At 37.8% G+C, this 21,208-nt stretch overlaps 1 protein-coding gene across 5 annotated transcripts in view; it reads left to right on the forward strand.

The window, feature by feature from the left end:
* The window catches only part of PTPRF (protein tyrosine phosphatase receptor type F), a 528,476-nt gene that overhangs the window by 374,268 nt on the left and 133,000 nt on the right, over nt 1-21,208 (forward strand). For all 5 annotated transcript variants that reach the window (XM_081322272.1, XM_081322271.1, XM_081322273.1 and 2 more), the window contains one exon: nt 17,304-17,492. In XM_081322272.1, the coding sequence (XP_081178398.1) occupies nt 17,304-17,492 (189 nt within the window). The remainder of the gene's footprint in view (nt 1-17,303; nt 17,493-21,208) is intronic.

Consider the following 21,208-nt stretch of genomic DNA (forward strand, 5'->3'; position numbering starts at 1 on the left):
CTCAACAAAGCTATTTCTTTTAAATAGAAGTACAGACATTCTAAAGTAATTTTCTCATACATTATGATATACCTTTTGTGGCAGAGAACACTATTCCCTCTTGCTGTGTTATCACTGGGAAAATCTTTTGAATGTGTGGCTCTTACACATGTCACTGCATTAGTTCAGTAGCAGTTCAAATAGTCTTTTGTATATCAGTACTAACAAAGTTCACTCAGAGTGCTAATGAAAGCTACCATGAATATCTGTATTCTGCTGTGCTATATCAAATAAGTATCTGAAATTGAAGATTGGTAATGATTCATGCCTTTAAATAGCAGGAGAAAAAAGGATATGAGACAGTCTCCCCTCTAATCTGAGATCTGGAACCAGCTGAGGATCTGATTACTTAACTCTACAGGCAGTTTGGTTTTGATTCAGAACTTTATTATTAACTGTTCTTCGTGCACATCAAAGTTTACATTTCACCTGAAATTGCTATGCATATCACAGGTTAAACTAAATAAAGGAAAGAACTATTAAGGTATGTAATAATTAAGTTTGGAATATACCATAAATGGCTATATGCATGAAGGATGAACTTAAGTCACAGACAGAGCAATTAAACTATGAAATAATTGAAAGAGAAAATTAATTATCTTTAATTTGACATAAATCCCTGCTGCTTTGGTAATTAGGAATTATGCACCTATTTATAATTAGCAGGGCCTTAGAATACACTCATTTCCAGAGAGGTTCCATGTTTTTTGCATGAATGATGCTGCCAAATAAAAAAATACATTTTTACCAACCAAAAATCTTAACTAGGTTGAATGCTTTGGGACCAATATATACTAGAGTGAATGATACAGTATCACTTCTGCACAGTACCCAATTGGTGTTAACTTGTTTTAAGAGATTGAAGCCCCAAATGGTCAATCACTTTGGACATGATGATAACTATGACTTATTTATAGATCCAGTATTGATACTACCTGATGGTAGAAGTGGCTTTCTAGTTTGCTACTTTAGCTGTGCTGAATGTAAACATAGTAACTGAGCAAATTGCTTATTACAGCAGCACAAGATAATACTTGTTAGGAGTTGGGATTTCAGCTGTATCAGGAAAGGAAACATTTATGGCTTTGTGGCAGTCAGAAGATTCAGCCTAAACATTTTAAGAAAACGTATCAACTTATTTATTCATTGTGAAATGATGGACAGTAAATTCTCTGTAGGAACACTTTTGGCTATTTTCTAAGAAATATGAAGATGAAACAGAGAAATTGTTACAATGAATCCAGATTTAAGAACTTCAATTTAGCAGACTTTGGATGCAAAAAATTGCCTTTATACTATATTTTTCTATACATGCATAAAATTGCATCCACTGTTTTACACATATATAAAAGGCATAAAATTGCAAAAATTCATATATGTAATCCCATTTCCATTTTACCCATGTGGAACAGATGCCTCTTCTCCTTGATTGAGGATTTACTATTACTAGAATGTTTTTTTTGAAAATAGGCAGAATATTAATATTATAATCTTAATAAGCTGTTCTTGTAAGTCTATGATGCTGAGACAGAAAATAAGGAAATATCTGTAGGCAGCCTTAAATTTTATCTTACTTTTTTGAGAGGAATGTGGGAAAATATTAGGCAAAATTAACAGAACTAGTATATTTACATTTACTTGTAAACATTAAATATTGTTTGTTAGAACAATTTTATCTGTTGCTGAAGCAGGTAGCTGCATTTAACCATAACAGAAAAATCCTAAGTGAACATATTTATGCAATAGCATTTTTCTGAGCAGTGAAACAGTTGTCTGAGAAGTAGCAATATATAGTTAGCATGATATAGTACAGACATGTCAAACTCATGACATCACATGATGTCGCTCAACGTATCAGTCTGGTTTTGCCATTGCCGGCAATGGGGTGGGCGCGGCTTCTACATGACGCATCCAGCCGGCAGTTTGACACCCCTGATATAGCATGTTAAAGGAAATCATATCCAAAATAATATTTCTATTTGTCTTCCCAGCCTTCATCTACTTGGCAAACAAATTACGGAAACAATACACATACCTGTGTAACCTTCTTCAGGTATCCTCAACTTATAATCATTCATTTAGCAACCATCAAAGTTACAACACTGAAAAATGTGACTTGACTGATCCTTACATTTAAACCATTGCAGCATCTCCATGGTCCATGGTGGAAGCTGGATTCACTTAATGACCTAATGATTCACTTAACAACTATGGCAAAAAAAGGTAAAATTGAGTGTGAGTCACTTAACAACTGCCTCACTTAATGGAAGTTCTGGTCTCAATTGTGGTCATAAATAGAGGACTACCTGTGTTCCAAAAGCCCTAATTATGTCCAAGATTTACTGTTAGGTTTATTTCTGCAAATTGCGTATTAAACTGTTGTATTCTAAGGCTAAGGGGTCATATTTCTTTCCCCTTGGTGGAGCTGAGGATACATTTTATTAATCTGGTTATGTACCATCAAATTACTGTGGTCTCTTAGCAACCGCAAAGGTATTTTTTCCCCCATGATAATCTGTACCTAACCTAATCCTTCAGATCTAGCAATAGTACTAGAGAGGTAGTCTTCGGCTTATGAACAATTACTGTCACTAAATGACTCAGTTGTAAAGCATGATCTCATAACTTAGCAACAGCATTTCCAGCAACCCCAGTTGCCATCATTAAGCAAATATCACACAGAACATTAAGCAAGGACCACTTGTAATCATGACTTCTGACTGCTTGCCTCATTATTGACCTTGTTTACGGGGAAGCCAAGCAGGGAACATCAAACATCGCAATCACATGACTGCAGAGAAACTGCAATGGCCAGAAATATGAGGACCCATTTTAAGTAGTATTCGTTCAGTGCTGTCATTACTTTGAATGATTGCTGACAAATAGTCATAACCCAAGGACTATCTGTCTTCATTGTTAGTTCTACAGCTGATTGTTTTATCTGTTGTGATTATTTTGGTGATTTTTATGTTTAATTTAGTCCCAGTTTTTCATTGGGTTAACTTTTATTATTGGAGCTTGCAGATCCTTTCCAAGTATACCTACTACATTTTAAAACTTAGGAGCCATTTTATTAATGAATGATGCCTCAGAAGTCTCTCCAATAACAAAGAAATAATGTAGCTATGTGGGCATTAATATGAGAAGGGTCCAGGGCTTTGCTGAGGCCAATGAATGTTATATCATTCATTGAATATATATGTGTAAGAATTATATATTTTCTTCCGTGAATAATAATCATGTGGAACATTTGCATATATGCAAAAATAAAATATCCAGTTTTATATAGTTATTCATTTATTTGTTTGTTTATATTTCTCTGGCCACCCATTTAAGTCAATGACTCTGGGCAGCATACAATTCAAAAAAATATTACAATTAAAACACTAAAAACTTTTTAACACAATAAAAACATTCAAACTAAATATCCGTAGCAGCTGAAAAACCTGACCAGTTACTTAGCAATTCAGCCAAGAAACGGGCCCTTCACACATTCATCTCCTCAGTCTCAGGAACAGGTACTTGGCTAATCTACTGTATTGAGTTTATATCGATGCAAACACAGAAAAAGGAATATAAATATTCTGATCCCAAGGCTATGGAGTGATTTCCTGCTAGCTTATTTTTATCTGTTTTTTAATAGGTTTTTTTTATAAAGCTCTAACTGCCAGGTTTATAGTATTACTTTTTCCAGAAACTAGATTTCAACATTTTACAGCTCATTATGATGATTAAATAGCTCATTCATGGTAAGTAAGCTGAATCCAGATTTATCTAAGAAAGCCTGAGTCGGAACAAGGATTTAAAACTAAGTGGATTCAAAAAAAAGGAGTTGTTAACCCATAGATAGCCAGATGTGTTTTAGGATGGCATATGTATCCTGTTAGCTCCTCCTCTTTCTAATTCTCTACTGCTTGTTGTAGCTGAATATTTTTTTTGCTTTACAAGTAGAAATTTTCTGGAGAATACATCTGATGAATACTTCAACAGAAATTATTCCTGTCTCTGAATTGGCTCTTAACAGCCAAGCAAGGAAGGCAGAAAATCAAGGATCACAGCAAGACTTAAGACAGGATTACAGGCTACACTTGGTGTGCCACCGGCTTCTTCCGATTGTCAGTTACGGAGTTGAGGGGTGGTTCTGTAGAATGCCAGATGTTTCTTTTTGAAAAGATATCTCCAACTACTGGAACAAGATTTGGATCTACCTAGTCCAGGGGTAGGCAACCTTGGCTCTTTTATGACTCGTGGCTGGCTCAGGAATTCTGGGAGTTGAAGTCCACGAGTCATAAAAGAGCCAAGGTTGCCTACCCCTGACCTAGTCTTTGCTTAAATAGCCAGCTGAAATATTGAATACATCAATTGATGTTCTTACCAGTTCTCAGTCTCTTCCTTTATGCAGACCACTATATGATTGATTGATTGATTTGACCAATTTATATCTGAGTACTTTGAAGACTGCCATATAAGCCAAGAATGGTAATATGTCACTTTTAGGCAGCATGGCATCCTCGTGGCATCCATGAAACCACAAAATAAATTTTAATAAATAAAAATACTGTATTCAAAATCACACCAAATACCACATCTACAGGTCTTTCCACTTGAAATCTTGAAGGAAAAAGAATTCCTTTCAGTAATTACCAGTAATTTATTTGATTCGGAAGTGTGACATTAACATGTGTTGCCATTATTCCATCAATTTTCCTAGTTTTCTAAATATTCTGCCAGGGTACATAAATTCATCTACTTATTTTTGCTCTTTATGTAGAACTTATAATTATTCATTCTGTCAAACAACTTCATTTGGATATATCCCAGTCTTCTTAATCCCTTTCTTTTGAGTCAATGTTTATAATATATGAATGAGTTCCATGCCAGAGCCACCAACAATCTAACTTTTCAATTAAATTGTTCTTATAATATGGATAATAGGACTGCATATAGCAGAAAGCACAGAAGTATTATAATGTGAATCATCTTGGGTAATTCATCTAGCAAATTGGTTCTTGGGCACTCCAAAGAATAAAGTTGCTTGTCTTTTCCCTCTTTTTTAAAAAAAATCAGATAGATAGGCTTAGATATTTGAGCTAAAGATCATGCATGTCTCTGTGAACACTTTGCTTATGTTTTGCTATTGTCTGTTGTTTCATGTCCTTAGAGAATAGCCTCTTAAAAGCCTTCCACTCAGAATAGAGCATTTTGAAAATGCACTTTCAGTATGTCTCTTCAAAGTGCCACACCATAGTCTGCTGGCAGGGCTGTTATAAACTACTACCTGTTTGTGTTGTTTTCTGTTGCTAACAGTAACCTGAATCCTTTGCTTTCTTTATCATACATGCCAAATGGCTTTTGAAGCCCTTTCTTTGTGTACCGGGCTCATAGTTTCTGTTGGGATATGCAGGTCATCACTTGTTCCACCATAGTTATTAGATCATTCTCCACAAATTGTTCAATTTATTCCCTTTTTTGGAAATATGTTTTAAGAATGTGTTTTGTAAATGCACACATACAGAGACAGTTGCTCATGTACAGTTGCAAGAAAAAGTATGTGAACCCTTTGGGATTACGTGGAGTTTTGCATGAATTGGCCATAAAATGCGCTCTAAACGTCATGTAAGTCACAACAATAGAAAAACACAGTCTGCTTAAAATAATACTACACAAACATTAGCTGTTGTCATGTTTTAATTGAACATAAGATGGAAACATTCACAGTGCAGGGTGGAAAAAGTATGTGAACCTTTGGACATAATAACTGGTTGACCCTCCTTTGGCAACAAAAACCTCAACCAAACGTTTCCTGTAGTTGCAAATCAGACCTGCACAATGATCTGGAGTAATTTTGGACCACTCCTCTTCACAAAACTGTTTCAGTGTAGCAATATTCTTGGGATGTCTGGTGTGAATCGCTCTCTTCAGGTCATGCCACAGCATTTCAATCGGGTTGAGGTCAGGACTCTGACTGGGCCACTCCAGAAGGCGTATTCTGTTCTGTTGAAGCCATTGTTTTGTTGAATTACTTGTATGCTTTGGGTCATTGTCCTGTTGCATCACCCATCCTCTGCAGAGCTTCAGTTGGCGGACAGACGGTCGTACGTTTTCCTGCAAAATGTCCTGATAAACTCTGGAATTCATTTTCCCATCAATGACAACAATCCATCCAGGCCCTGAGGCAGCAAAGCAGCCCCAAACCATGATGCTCCCTCCGCCATGTTTTACAGTGGGGATGAGGTTTTGATGTTGGTGTGCTGTGCCTTTTTTTCTCCACACATAGTGTTGTGTGTTTTTCCCAAACAACTCAATTTTGGTTTCATCTGTCCACAGTATATTTTGCCAGTAGTGCTGTGGAACATCCAGGTGCTCTTTTGCAAACTTCAAACGTGCTGCAATATTTTTTTTGGACAGCAATGGCTTCCTCCGTGGTGTCCTCCCATGTACTCCATTCTTGTTTAATGTTTTCCTTATTGTAGATGTGTCAACAAAAATGTTAGCATGTGCCAGAGATTTCTGTAGGTCTTTAGCTGACACTCTAGGATTCTTCTTTACCTCATTAAGCATTATGCGCTGTGCTCTTGCAGTCATTTTTACAGGACGACCACACCTAGGGAGAGTAGCAACAGTGCTAAACTTTCTCCATTTGTAGACAGTCTGTCTTACCGTGGACACATGAACACCAAGGCTTTTGGAGATACTTTTGTAACCCTTTCCAGCTTCATGCAAGTCAACAATTCTTGATCGTAGGTCTTCTGAGAGCTCTTTTCTGCCAGGCATGGTTCACATCAGACAGTGCTTCTTGAGACCAGTAAACCCAAAACAGGTGTGTGTTTTTAAAGGGCAGGATGGCTGTCAGCAACACATCCAATATCATCACACTGGTTGGAGTCAAGGTTGGCTCACTCCTGGCTCCAATTAGCTCTTGGAGAAGTCATTAGGCTAGGGGTTCACATACTTTTTCCACCCTGCACTGTGAATGTTTACACGTTATGTTCAATTAAAACATGACAACAGCTAATGTTTGTGTAGTATTATTTTAAGCAGACTGTGTTTTTCTATTGTTGTGACTTACATGACGTTTAGAGCACATTTTATGGCCAATTCATGCAAAACTCCACGTAATCCCAAAGGGTTCACATACTTTTTCTTGCAACTGTATAACTTATACTGGAGTTGTAGTTATACCTAAATGATTTAACATAAACCACAGCTTTTTCTCTGGCTCTTGAATTGTTCTTCCACTCTTGATCATATAACATTAATTGAACTCTAGCATCATGTTACTAGATAAAAGGTTTATTTTGTTGGTTGGTTTATTCAGCTTCTTTAGCTGTTAATCTCAGTCCAATTCACTCTGGGCAACAAACAATATCACAGTAATTAAAAACACAAAAACAGTTATAAATATATATTCAGAAAGCAGAATCACTGGCTTTTGTTATGTATTACAATCTCAGAAAAGTAAATGTTTCGTTAAAAATGCTTCTTCTTACCCCAAATCTGACAGTTTACTTTTAAAATGCAATGTGTTTTCATTGAAATGTTGAAAGTGGCATGAAATGGATGGAAAAGATGACAAAATAGATTGAGTGAATTTTCCTATGAAGATATGTTGGATTCAGGAACTAAATGGCAATCAGAATAACAGAGTTGGAAGGGATCTTGGAGGTCTTCTAATCCAACCCCCTGATCAAGCAGGAAACCCTATACCGTTTCATACAAATGGTTGTTCAGTCTCTTTTTAAAAACCTCCAGTGTTGGAGCACCCACAATTTCTGGAGGCAAGTTGTTCCACTGATTAATTGTTCTAATTTTTCCTTAATTCTAGGTTGCTTCTCTCCTTGATTAGTTTCCATCCATTGCTTCTTGTCCTGCCTTCAGGGCTTTGGACAATAGGTTGACTTCCTGTTCTTTGTGACAGCCCCTTAGATATTAGAACACTGCTATCATATCACCCCTAGTCTTTCTTTTCATTAAACTAAAGGTAAAGGTAAAGGTTCCCCCGCACATGCATGCTAGTCGTTTCCGACTCTAGGGGCCGGTGCTCATCTCCGTTTCAAAGCCGAAGAGCCAGCGCTTGTCCGAGGACGTCTCCGTGGTCATGTGGCCGGCATAACTAGACGCCAAAGGCGCATGGAACGCTGTTACCTTCCCACCGTAGTGGTCCCTATTTTTCTACTTGCATTTTTACGTGCTTTCGAACTGCTAGGTTGGCAGAAGCTGGGACGAGTAACAGGCACTCACTCTGCTACACGGCACTCGGAATTCGACCCGCCAAACTGCCGACCTTCTGATCGACAAGCTCAGCGTCCTAACCCACTGATCCACCGCGTCCCTTTCATTAAACTAGACATACCCAATTCCAACAAACACTCATGTTTTAATCTCCAGTCCCTTAATCATCTTTGTTGCTCTTCTCTACAATCTTTCTAGAGCGTGGTATTCTTGAAGGGGGCAAAAAACAATTAAAAGAATACTTCAGTAGGATAATAGTGATGATAATAATAAAAACAAAATTGAGTCACATTTCTTTAAATAACTTTAAATAAAAACAACACAATAATACAGGACATTAATAGGAGAATGAAACTGAAAGAACATTGTAGATTTAATGCCTAAAATCTGGCTGAACAAATATGTATTAAGTTAATATAAAAAGGTATCAAGATTTGGTGTCAACTGTAACTGAAAAGAGGTAATTTGATGACAAACTATGCAGTAATAACAAGCTGCTGAGATGTCCAGAAAAATCAGTGGAACCATACTTCCTGTGTCTGTTTCTAGTCATAGATCATGCATCAGAACAACTGAAGTCATTTCTGTTCTGAACTGAAACATAAATCCTGACTGGGATTGATCTGGAAAATCCTTGGAACTGAACTATCAATATTTATTTAGTCAAAAAAAGAACAAATTTGTTGCCTATTTAATTTTAGTGATTAATCATGCCTCAGAAGTGTTCTAATTATAGCTTCTAAACCTGGAGGGATGGTTCTCTCTCTTGAGGAAAGTGCTATCGAACGCTCACTAGCAATGCAAATCATTCTCAACATGATTTCCCCAATCATATAGGTGACTTTCTGTCTCCAAATATATGCTCTATGTCAGGCAGCTCAAGCTTATTTTATTACAGTGATACTGTATCGTATATATGTGTTTATGTGTTCATAGGTTGCAATACAATAAATAAATATGTGTTTATAGGAGATAAAGTTGAAACTTGTAAAGCAAAGGTTCCCAACCCCTGGGCCACAGACCAGTACCGGTCCGTGACCTGTTAGGAACTAGATTGTGCAAGCGGCGAGTGAATGAGCAAAGCTTCATCTGTGCATGTGTGGACTCTAGGTTGTGTGGGAAACCATCTCTCCCCCCCCATCTGCGGAAAAAAATGTCTTTCACGAAACCTGGTGCTAGAAAGGTTGAGGACTGCTGTTGTAAAGGAATCCTAAGTTAATGCCATTCTGAGATCTGTGATCTTTGAAATTCTAGCAGCCAACTTAGTTCAAACTTCTAGTCTTTTGGATGAGTCAGAAGACTCTACATATAATTTGCAATATTTACCAGAAATAATTTGCCCTGAAAAGTTTTCTGCTTTGTATAGTCCATCATTCTGTCACTGTCTGTGGCTTTGAGTCTCTCTGCATGCGTGTGTGTCATCTGTGTGTGTCTGTCTGTGGGTATTTTCTGGTTTTGATCTATCATCAGATGAGGTTTAAGAAGCATCTGATCTTACTCAAGGTTCAGCCATTAATATAATAATGTATGGTTTATATTATATACATTTTGTTAGAATAATATCCATGATGGTGTATATTATACAAATGTTAATTCAGAAATCTAGAGACAGCATGTCTGTGCCACTGCCAAACAAGATGGTCCTTTACTATGATTCAGCAGGGGTCTTCTTGTGTTTTCGTATTCTTATGGGATCAACGTGATACATAATACAGTATTGAATTACTCAAGAACTTTGAAGTATATAGACAGTGCCTAAGGGAATATATCTTGACAGCTGTGTGCCAGGCAAAAAGAAACAGGGCAGTTCTCCCCACCTCCTCAGCATGGAATGAAAAGGGAAGAAGTGCAACTGTCAAGCGCCTGTTGTTCTGTTGTTAAAAGGCTGGAGTGCATGACAGAAAAAAAAAGATAGAAATCCTAACTGGCTTTTTCTATTCTGATTGTTAAGATCCATATTCTTTTTTCCACATCTTTTGCCATTTCACAATGGCATTTTCATTTGCTAGCTACCAACCCTTTCCATATTTATCCTTAAGACCTTCCCTTGTCCTTTAGGAATCACTAATAATGAAAACCGCCAGAATTTAAAGTCGCAATCTTTATGTTCCATGTTTGGGTTAGGTTGTGGGAGCTATAGAATGGATGTAACATGGATGCTATAATAAGTGGTATTTTTTGTTGTTGTTAACTAAATGTGAATTGGACTATCATAGTAGAGATTTTTTTCCCCTTCTGTAAATGGGAAATATTCTTCCCTCAGAAATTTCAGAGAGGAATGCTGTTTTAATTTTTGTCACATAGTCCGGATTTGAGACCCGAGCCCTGCACAATGGTGTGAGCTCCCATTCCAGCCCCAGCTCCTGCCCACCTAGCAGTTTGAAAGCATGCAAATACGAGTAGATAAATAGGTGCCACTTTGGTGGGAAGGTAATGGCATTCCATGCTCCTTGGCTTATAGTCATTCTGGCTACAGGACCAGGGAAGTGTCTTCAGACAACGCTGGCTCCCTTGACTAAGAAACAGAGATGATCACCTGTCCTCTAAAGTCAGATATGACAGGGCAGGGGAAACCTTTACTTTCACCCTTGGAATTTTTATAGCTTTGATATTCTTAATTGTTTATATTTACAGGTAGTGCTCAACTTACGACCAGAATGGAGCCCAAAATTTCATTTGTTAAGTGAGGTTTTCCCCATTTCACAACCTTTCTGTCATAGTTGTTAAGTGAATCACTGCAGTTGATAAGTTAGTAAGTTGGTTGTTAAGTGAATCTGGTTTCTCCATTGAATTTCCTTTTCAGAAGGTCACAAAAGATGATCACATGACCTTGGGTCACAGCAACAGTCATAAATACAAACCAGTTGCCAAGCATCTGTGTTTTGATAATATGATTATGGAAATGCTGTAAAGTTCATAACTGAAAAATGGTCATAAGTCACTTTTTTCAGTGCCGTTATAACTTTGAACGGTCACTAAACAAACTGTTGTAAGTCAAGGACTACCTGTATTCTTTTAAGTAACAGTCCTGCTACTTTTGGGTATGTTAGTTACCATATTAATTTCTTTTGTAGTTCCCTTTTAATATACGGTACTTTAATTTTTTTCTCAGATTCTGTGCTCTGTAATACCAGAGTAATGGTATAAAATTGCTATCCATCAAATATTTCATGCTTTTTCATTCTGTATATCTATGACTAGGTCTAAAAATATTGTAAAACATTTTATTTGGGAAAGTAAAAATTAAACAAAAGATTAATATTTAAAACTAAGAATAAGTTTATTTTTAGTGTATTGGTTGTGAATGATAAAAGTGAATCAAAGCTTTCTATATTTAGGATCCCCCAGCAGATGGATGTACTTGAAATTATGAGAAAGGCAGATAGATTTCAAAAATTCCTGCTTGTGGTGCTTAATAAATCTAAAATGGCTGCTATGGGAACAAACCCAATGATAAAGAATTGATTTAGCACATGTTACCTTCTGCCACCATCTCCTCCTGAACAGTGCTGAAAATTAACCCTGCTTACCTTTGTCCTTTTGTTTTGTTTTATAACAAATGGGCACCTTTCCAAGTAAACAACTGGGCTTTAGCCACCATAATGTTTATTATTTTAAAAAATATCTGAGGCCCATGTGGGCTCAGAAATGATCTTGGAAAGAGATATGATGCTGGAGGTTAACACCTTATTTTGAGTAGGCCAGGTTCTTGCTTTTTAAAAATTGGAATAATTTCTTTAAAATGTAAACAAGTCATAGGGCAAAACCTATACAATACCAAGGGAGATGTCTTTTGGCAAATGTATGCTTCTGGCGCCATGTCAACGATTCAACTCTTTACCTTTTCTTTCTCATTTCAAAAAAGCCTAGAAAGGTATTTTAGGAGTTCTTTATTTCTATTTATTTCAGGAACCTGGTATAAGCAAGAGGATTACCTCTGAAAAGTTGTAGAGAGTGTCAGAAGACAAAGTGAAATATTTTCTCCCCTTTTATATGAGTAGTGCTAAATTGTTTACAATGTCAGCAAATAGAAGTTCTTCTACTCTATATCTGTGTTGTTGTCACACTAAGATGACTCAAAGATCACTATTATTTTTGATATAATAGCTGATAAGGAAGAGGACAGTGTGATCAGTCTCACTTCATTGTACCTTCTTATTAACATACTAGTGTGAAATATCATTTTCATGGGGGAAAAAAGTTCTAAAGTTAATAAACATTTAAAAGGTTTATTTTGTGTTGTACTTGAATTGAATTAAATACTTTATTTGGCCAAGTGTGATTGGATACCCAAGGAATTTGTCTCCAGTACAGAAGCACTTAGTTTACATGCAAAGCAATAGAATAACAATTATACCGTTAGAAGGGGGAAGTAAAGAAGATAATAAGAAGGATAAATAATACTACAGCCTTACTATATGAGTAAGTATACATAGACATTAGGCAGCACTGTGAGAATTAGATGTTCAGCAGAGTGATGGCACAAGGGAGAAAAAACTGTCCTTGTATCTAGTTGTTTTGGCATATAATATACCCTACAGTGCTATCCTGAGGAAAGGAATCGAAACAGTTGTGAGGATGTGAGGAAGGCAGCTGGTTGCAGTTGTTCTTTTTGCAGCCTTAACTATCCATTGGAGTCTGTACCTGTCCTGTTTGATTGTTGTTCCAAAATGGACAGTTATAAAACTACAAATAACAAGACTTAATAATTTCTCTGTAAAACTATATCAACAGCTCCTGGGTCAGTCTGAATTTCCTGAGTTGATGCAGGAAAAACATTCTTTGTTGTGTCTTTTTAATGATAGATCTAATGTTAAGTGTCTGTTTCAAGTCTTGGGAGATTATATAACCCCAAAGCTTGAAGGACTGTACGGCTGATACTGTGCTATCGAATACTGTATAGTAAGAGGGGGTAGAATAAGAGAGCTTCTTCTAAAATCTACTATCATGTCTACAGTTTTAACCATGATTGTTTCGGCTGCACTACAGGGCCAGTTGTTCAATCTCCCATCTATATGGCGGCTGATCAACATCTCAAATGAGGCCAGTGACCATTATGTCACCTGCAAAATTCAAAACTTTTTTCTGGAGCTGTGGATGCCATGGTTGAGATCGCTTGATTGCAGTGATAAACTGGGCTAATAAGCTGCATATGAATTCTGAGAAGATGGATGAATAGTTCCTAGGTCTAGGTTATAGAAAGATTGGCTGCTCTAGATGAAGTTGTGCTCCCTATCAAAGCACATATTCTCAATTTGAGGGTGCTCTTTCTCCTCCCTGGCACTGAGGACCCGCGTGACCTGGGAGTACCTACTACTAGCTTTTTGTTTTGAATACCTACTACTAGATGAGGTTATTGCATGAACTGCTCCTTTTTCTGGACAGGAATAGCTTTAATACAGCTTCATGGTTTGATTGTTTCAAGACCTGAGTAACAGTAGCATTTAGTCTTATATTCTGCCCCATAGTGTTTTACAGCCCTCTCTAAGCAGTTTACAGAGTCAGCATACTGCCCCTGATAGGTCCTCATTTTACCGATCTCGGAAGGATGGAAAGCTGAGTCAATCTTGAGCCAGTGAGAATCGAACTGCTGGCAATCATTTAAGGTTTAAGATTTAATGTGCTGGTACTTACCTTTAAAGCTCTACATGGCTTAGGCCCGGGATATTTGCAGGACTGTCTGCTGCCGGGAACGATCTCCCATCACCCAGTACGCTCACACAGAGAGGGCCTCCTCAGGGTGCCGTCAGCTAGACAATGTCGGCTGGTGACCCCCAGGGGGAGGGCCTTCTCTGTGGGAGCACCAGCCCTATGGAACCAACTTCCCCTTGAGCTCCAGATGGCCCCGGATCTCCGGTCCTTTCGCCGCCGCCTTAAAACACTTCTTTTCCATCAGGCTGACCTGGACTGACGACAGGGATTTTAAAATGTTTTTTAATTTTTAACTTCAATTTTAATTTATTCTATTGGGGCTGTTAATTTAATTCTTTTTAACTTTTGTATCGTTGTATTTTATTGTTGTTAGCCGCCCTGAGTCCTTCGGGAGATAGGGCGGCATATAAGTCCCAATAATAATAAATAAATAAATCAGCAGAGTTAGCCTTCAATACTGCATTCCAATCAGTGCGCCACCATGGCTCTAGTAGTGGTGGCGCAGCGAATTGAACTCCACATGAAGCTTCTCTTAGGAGTGACATTGTGCTTTGCCAGATGTTACTGGTAAAGCACCAATTGCTTGAATGCAGGCAGCTAAAGTACTGACTGGGATGCTACGCCATACATAGATTAAACTTGTGCTACAAGGTCTGCAATGGTTGGCTGGCTGCCACTGAACAAGATTAAATGTTGGTTTTAATGTTCAAGCCCTAAATCAGAGTTACCCAACCTTTCCGGCTTTGAGGACCAGCAGGAGGGAGATGGGGGGGGGGATCTCTCCGTGTGAGTAATGGGCAAGCACGTGTGCTGCTCCTCTCACACATATGGAGTGTACATGCCCTGAATTGCCTGCTGATTTCGTGGCCTGATTCCAAGCAGCTCATGGCCTGGTAGTGGGCCGTGGCCTGGGAGTTGGGAACCTCTGTTCTAATAACTCAGGACAAGGTAGCCTTCATGACTCCACTTAGTGTATATCAGCCTCCCAGGGATCTCTGATTTTTCAGGACATTTCTGCTCTTGACTTCAGTTTGATGGTGGCAATAGCATCTGTCTTCCAGAAAGACTTTTCGTCTGTTTATTCCAGGCCCTAAACTTAGTATGGCTTTTCCTGCCATTAATTCCGCCAGTTCATATACTGGATTGTTTTTATAATGGTTTTATTGAGTTTGTAAACTACTTTGTGGGTTTTTCACTGAGGCACAGTATGCAAATAAATAATCATATATAAATAATGGACACTTACATTGTGTTTTTTTATTAATAATTGTGTAGAGGCAGGGAGAAACATGAATTGACTGGTTCTTTGCTTTGAATATTATCTCACAAAAATTAAGAAATAATATAGAAGGTTTAGGGATTGCATTTGATCACTTGGAGTGTTTGTCCTCCCTGGCTTAACCGCCTACTTTATATTGCCAGCAGCAAGGTAAATCAGGCACAGTTGGCTAGTTTGAAGAGAGTTTTTGTTTGTTCCTCTTTGTGTTTTGCCTTGCAAGCTAAGCTGTGTCTTGTGATACTTTTGTATATCCCCGCTTTTGTTAAAATTTGAGGCATGTATTGTGGTTAAATCAGTGCTGCTTCTTCTTGTCAATGAATGCTAGCTCTGGTGTTTTTCCAGTTAAGCTGTGTGTACCTTTTTGTCTTTGAAAATAAAGAGAAAGCATTTAAAGAAGAAAAATAAAAACCTTTCAGTTTCAGTGGTACCTTTTATTCAAAGAGACTTTTTTGTTTGCCAGTAAAGAAGAGATTTCTGGGAAGGTGGCCTAGGAGATTCAAAATGGCTCAAGCTCTCACTAAATTCCAATCACTTTTTGTGCATTTTTTAAAAATGTAGTTCTTCACCCAAACCCCTTACCTTCTGAACACCAAAGCCAGATTGCAACCCATTTATCTTGTCTTATGCTATAAAATCTAACACTGAAATAGGGAGACTTGTGTCTGGATTTTTGGTAGATGTCATGGGGAAGTGTTAATATTTGAATAGTTCAATTTGGTCCTGCAAGTTCATTTAGACCAGGGGTGTCAAGATTTAGACTATAGAAAATACAAGACAAGGCCAGTACCAAAGCTTTGACTACCTGAAAACATGGTTATGTATATGCACCTGGATGAAAGATTGATGCAAATGAAGTATATTCAGCCAGTCTTGATCTCAGTAATGTCGAATCTTTAAATTTAGGATGCTAAGATCCTTGTTCATGGTATGGTGTTGAGACTCTGGAGAGAAGTAAATAATCCTGTATACATCATTTTCAATTGCAGATGGTACTAGAGAGGTCAGTTACCTAAAAGTAGTGGCTGAGCATTTGGTATATCTGTTTATAACCAGTTTTTTTCCTTAGTCAATTAATCAATGACATAAATGAATATTTTGTTATTTTAGAAAACTTAGAAAGGAGTGCTGTATTCAGAAGTTGTAATAATCCAAGGCTTTTGCCATAGAAGCATATATTTGTTCTTTATTCAAATTAGCATATCTGCTAAAGGTAAAAAGGCAAACTGTCTTTTATTTTGCTTAAGCATTTTCAAAAAAAGATTTTGAAGTGTTAGTATTTTAAAAAGCCCTTGTGTTCTGCCTCTTTTCCCATATACAGTATTTGCCTATCTTGATTGCAATTCATGTTTCGAAGAGAATAGTTCTCTTGCCTTGGCAGTATGAGCTGATTTTGCCAGTTGTTATCAAAAGCTGCTCTAAAGCACTTGGGGACTTTCGCTAAGAGAAGCCTCATAATAAACTTAGCTATATTTATCTGTAGGAATATAATGCCGCTATCAACAGAATTGTGTATTATAGATTTGGGGTTTTTTTGTCTTTGTTTTTTAAAAAAAATGGTTCACCACTGTGATACAAAGCAAGGAGATATATTACACATTTTCAGCATGCCTCAGCTATCTTCAACTGTCTGGAAGAGTTTTTGGTGATTGCCTAGTGTGCATCCTAGAAACATTCAAATCTAACTTCCATGCACATTCAGAATTCACTATGCCATCCAAGAGAGATGGCTATCCAGGCTTGCAGTTACTTTGGTTTGTTAGTATTCACTGGCTCTTTGGGTTTTTAAATAATCATATCTGTTGCTGGAACATAGAACATCAATCAGAAGAGTTCAGTACAAGATACTTGCCTGTTTTATCCATGCTTGTTGTATAAGGGTTCACCCAGAAACCTACACAGAACAGCTGAATTGCTTTATTCTGTACTAATAACCAGTTTACTGTTCAGAATCCCAAGTAGAGGAGATGTCTTCTGCCAATTAACTAGACATGGTTGTGTCAAAGTACTGATTGTCTAGTGCTCGGAGTATGGGAAATTCAACTCCAGTTTTCCCATCACTGACTTTTAATGGGATTTGTTTGTTTGTTTGTTTTTCTTATAGAGAATCAACTTCCTCCTGGCTTTCCAACTATAGATATGGGCCCCCAGCTCAAGGTAGTAGAGAAGGCCCGCACAGCTACAATGCTTTGTGCTGCCAGCGGCAACCCTGACCCTGAAATCTCCTGGTACAAAGATTTCCTTCCGGTGGACATAGCTGCCAGCAATGGCAGGATCAAGCAGCTTCGTTCAGGTAAAAGGTTTTTCATATCATGAACCTCTGCTATCTATGAATTATATTGTGTCTCTCTCTCTGACTCCATTATTGGATTCTGCTCTCAGGAAAGAAGAACACAGATTACTAGCAGAACACACATTGCCACGTAAAATTACAGGTTGGAAAAAAAAGTGTGCTCTGTGAGTCCATGGACAGAGGCAATTAAGAACATCTAGTCAGTTTTGAAGTACATACTGTAATTTTAAAACGTGTTTTGGATTCGGACACTAAGCTTTGACATTGAAATTTGCAGTTTTAAATTCTGAACAACCATGCCCACTGGCTATAAAATCTTATCCTCAGCACTGAAAGTCTTTTTCAGCTGAGATTCTGCAAGAATGAGTTGTAAATCATACAGCACCTTAAAATCACGCTATGTATATTATTAATAATTTAACCATTTCAGTCTGATTCTACTAAAAGGAATTAAACGTTTCAAGGATGCTATTATCTTCTCCTGAAGCTCTGTCCACTGTAATGAAAAACGATATCAGTGATGCCGGGGAGGAAGAGCTGCAAGGGAGGTTTGCTGCAGTTGTAAGTGGAGTGTCTGCCTCAATCAAGAAATCATGCATACCCATAACCAGTGTGATCAAAACCTATATCCTAAAGTATATTCCGCAGTTACAGGTTTATATTTAGCCTCCTGCTGACAACTGTTAGACTCCGAGCTCTTTCCATATAAAACAGTGAGCAATAATTACACTGATATATTTACATTTTATGTAATTTCACAGTGACCTTTACTTTCTTCTCAAGATGTGCATGCTGAAAGGAAATAACACCCTCATTAATTTAATTTGAAAGGTGCTACGCAGGCAGCATTAGGAAAGCATGCCATTGGATACTTATTTTCCATGCTTTTAAATATATTTCTGTATCTGGAATTGCAAATGAGTAGGGCAGCACTTGAGCACATGGTAGGCTTTCAGCAGCATTCATTTCACGTAATTCCATTGCTAGTAAGCAAGCTTAAGAGGAAAAGCTGAGTTTAAAAACAAAGCACGTTTAACACAGCCATCATGTCCTAAATTTGGACTGGTCTTTTTTTCCATTCTATATTGCAAACATATTTCCAGAGAATTTCATTGGGTATTCATACACTATGCTAATTTTCTCTAGTTATTTAATTTCTGAAGGACACATTAGCAGGCTTAATTTATTTAGCTATAAGTTGAATCAATATTTACATATAGCCTAATAGTTACTACATATTCAGAAGAGAGTTTGAGGTCATTATTTGTAAGGACAGAGAGGAATTCAGATAAGCAAAAATAGTATATTCATGGAGATCACAAGTGGATGCTAATGAAACTTAAGATTTTTAAAAATTTAATTCCAGACAAATGTGTGTTAAATTTCACTCATAAAGTCCATCAGGAAGAAGCAGGTATAATATTGCCACCTATATCACAAGTTTTTAAGTCTGAAACTTGTAATATAGGCGGCAGTATTACACCTGCTTCACTACTCTGGCTTCTTCAGACATAATTGAAAAATATGTTTCCTTTTCCAGTTTGCAAAATCAATAGTATTTTCACTATGGAGTAACATTTTCTAAAAATCAAAGAAACTCTGTGCCTAGACATAATAATAATAATAATAAAGTTGGAAGGGATCTTGGAGGTCATCTAGTCCAACCCCCTGGTCAGGCAGGAAACCTTATACCATTTCAGACAAATGGCTGTCCAGTCTCTTTTAAAAACTTCCAGTGTTGGAGCATTCACTGCTTCTGGAGGCAGGTTGTTCCACTGGTTAATTGTTCTAACTGTCAGGAAGTTTCTCCTTAATTCTAGGTTGCTTCTCTCTTTGCTTCTCTCTTTTCCTTGTGTGTGGATAGGCCTAGAAAGCATACAAATTATATCCATATTGTCTTTCTCATTCTCAGTCATATGTTCACACAAACACGCACATGGGATTATTGTGAAGAAAAGATGTTTTAGCACACAGGATTATCAGAAGCACAGGATATCAGGTTTAGACTTCAGTATTGGCCTCTCTTCAACAGATCTCATCAAGTTCACTAATAACAACAGGGAAACTTATCCCAGTGGCCCAGGACTATTGACAAATAAAGTTTATTTATTTACTAGGCCAATAGGCCACTAGATTTATTAATAATTCTGAGCAGTATAGGTACCTAAGATTTGTAAATCAGGTTAACTATGTAAAATAAAGATCAGAACATCTCAGTGCACAGTATATCATCATAAACAGCAGGAACATAACAACCCTATCCAGAATTAAAGATGGTATCTTGCTGGAATTGTATCATTTCCAAAGTCACACTATCTTGTTTCTCCTCATCCAGAATCTAACATCCTCTAGGAACTTGGACAATAGCTGTAGAGTGCCATCTGTTCAGTCTTGATTGATATGTAGATTTGAGTGTCATCTGAATCTATGTCAACAAATGATTTTGCTTCATATGAATTCAGAACTTCTACCTCCAGCAAAATAGTAAAGGTGGGATACAGATAAACAAAATAATAATTTGATAGGTGGACAAAAAAGCCAAATCCAGTCTGAACATGTAGCTGGCTATGGAATGGGCCATAATAATATCCCATAACAAATGGAGCACCACTTGAACACCATTAGCATTGACAAATTCACCATGAACCAACTGCAAAAGACAGCCTTGCACAGAAGAGTTTACATCCTGCAACAACCATCAAATATCAACTTCTGCTTGTCTCAGGTCCTTGGGAAGGACTTGATAAAAATGGTTCATAAAAATGCCAAATCCAATCTGAACATCTGGTTGATTGCACAAAAAATCGTAACAGCAGAATAGGAGAAAAAGAACTGGAGAAGATAACTGTCAGAATCCATTTATCATATTCATAAATGGAATGTTTCAAACATTATTCCATGGATTCTGCCATCTCCCGAAGAGAAGAGAATGGATGTGTATTGAACCGGTATTAGGCATTTCAAAGGAAAGGAGAAGCCTTTTGAACTGGGGAAACAAAAGGGGGGGCTAGCATCTGGCTTGTGTCATGGAAGAGAGCAATAAACATGAAAGGTTCTAAGTTCCTTTTTCCCACAAGAGGGATGATACGAGATAAAGGATGGGGGACTGACCAAATGGGGTTAAGGGGGGTTAAACCGGGAACTCTTTATAAGGGTTTACTTCGTGGAATAATATTAAGTCCTGTCTCGTATTCCTACAACCAAGCATGTCATAGTAAAGATTCTTTTTGGAATAGATTTGACTCCAAGAATTTTGTCTTCCTAAGATGTGGTTTGGGGTGGGTCCTGACATTAGACAGGACTTGCACTGAAAGTCAACCTGGGAAGAGGAACCTTACTGGGGGACTTTGCAAATAAATATGATGTCTGACAATGAAGCAAGAAGGGAGGGAAGCCCCACGGAGAAGGAGCCTTCCTCCCAGCCAAATTCCCAGAAACATTGGGAAGCTGAAGCGTCATATTCCTCCTGGGAGGAAACGGCGGAGCAGCACGAACGAAAACCCCGGTGGTCAATGGGCGTTGGAAGGAAAAGTGAGTGGGAAAAGGCTTTGGGAGAAGTGACCCTGAGACGGAGCGACCACCAACCGGAATGGAAACAAGAGATGGAGAACTCCCTGCACGCCAGTGAGGAAGAGCGGATTCTGGAAAAAGCTATTGACTTGATAAAAACAACCCTGAGCTCACTAAGGGAGGAGAGAGCTGGAAACCGCAACTGA

This window comes from Vipera berus (assembly GCF_964194415.1).
Source record: "Vipera berus genome assembly, chromosome: 3".
Classification (NCBI taxonomy): domain Eukaryota; kingdom Metazoa; phylum Chordata; class Lepidosauria; order Squamata; family Viperidae; genus Vipera; species Vipera berus.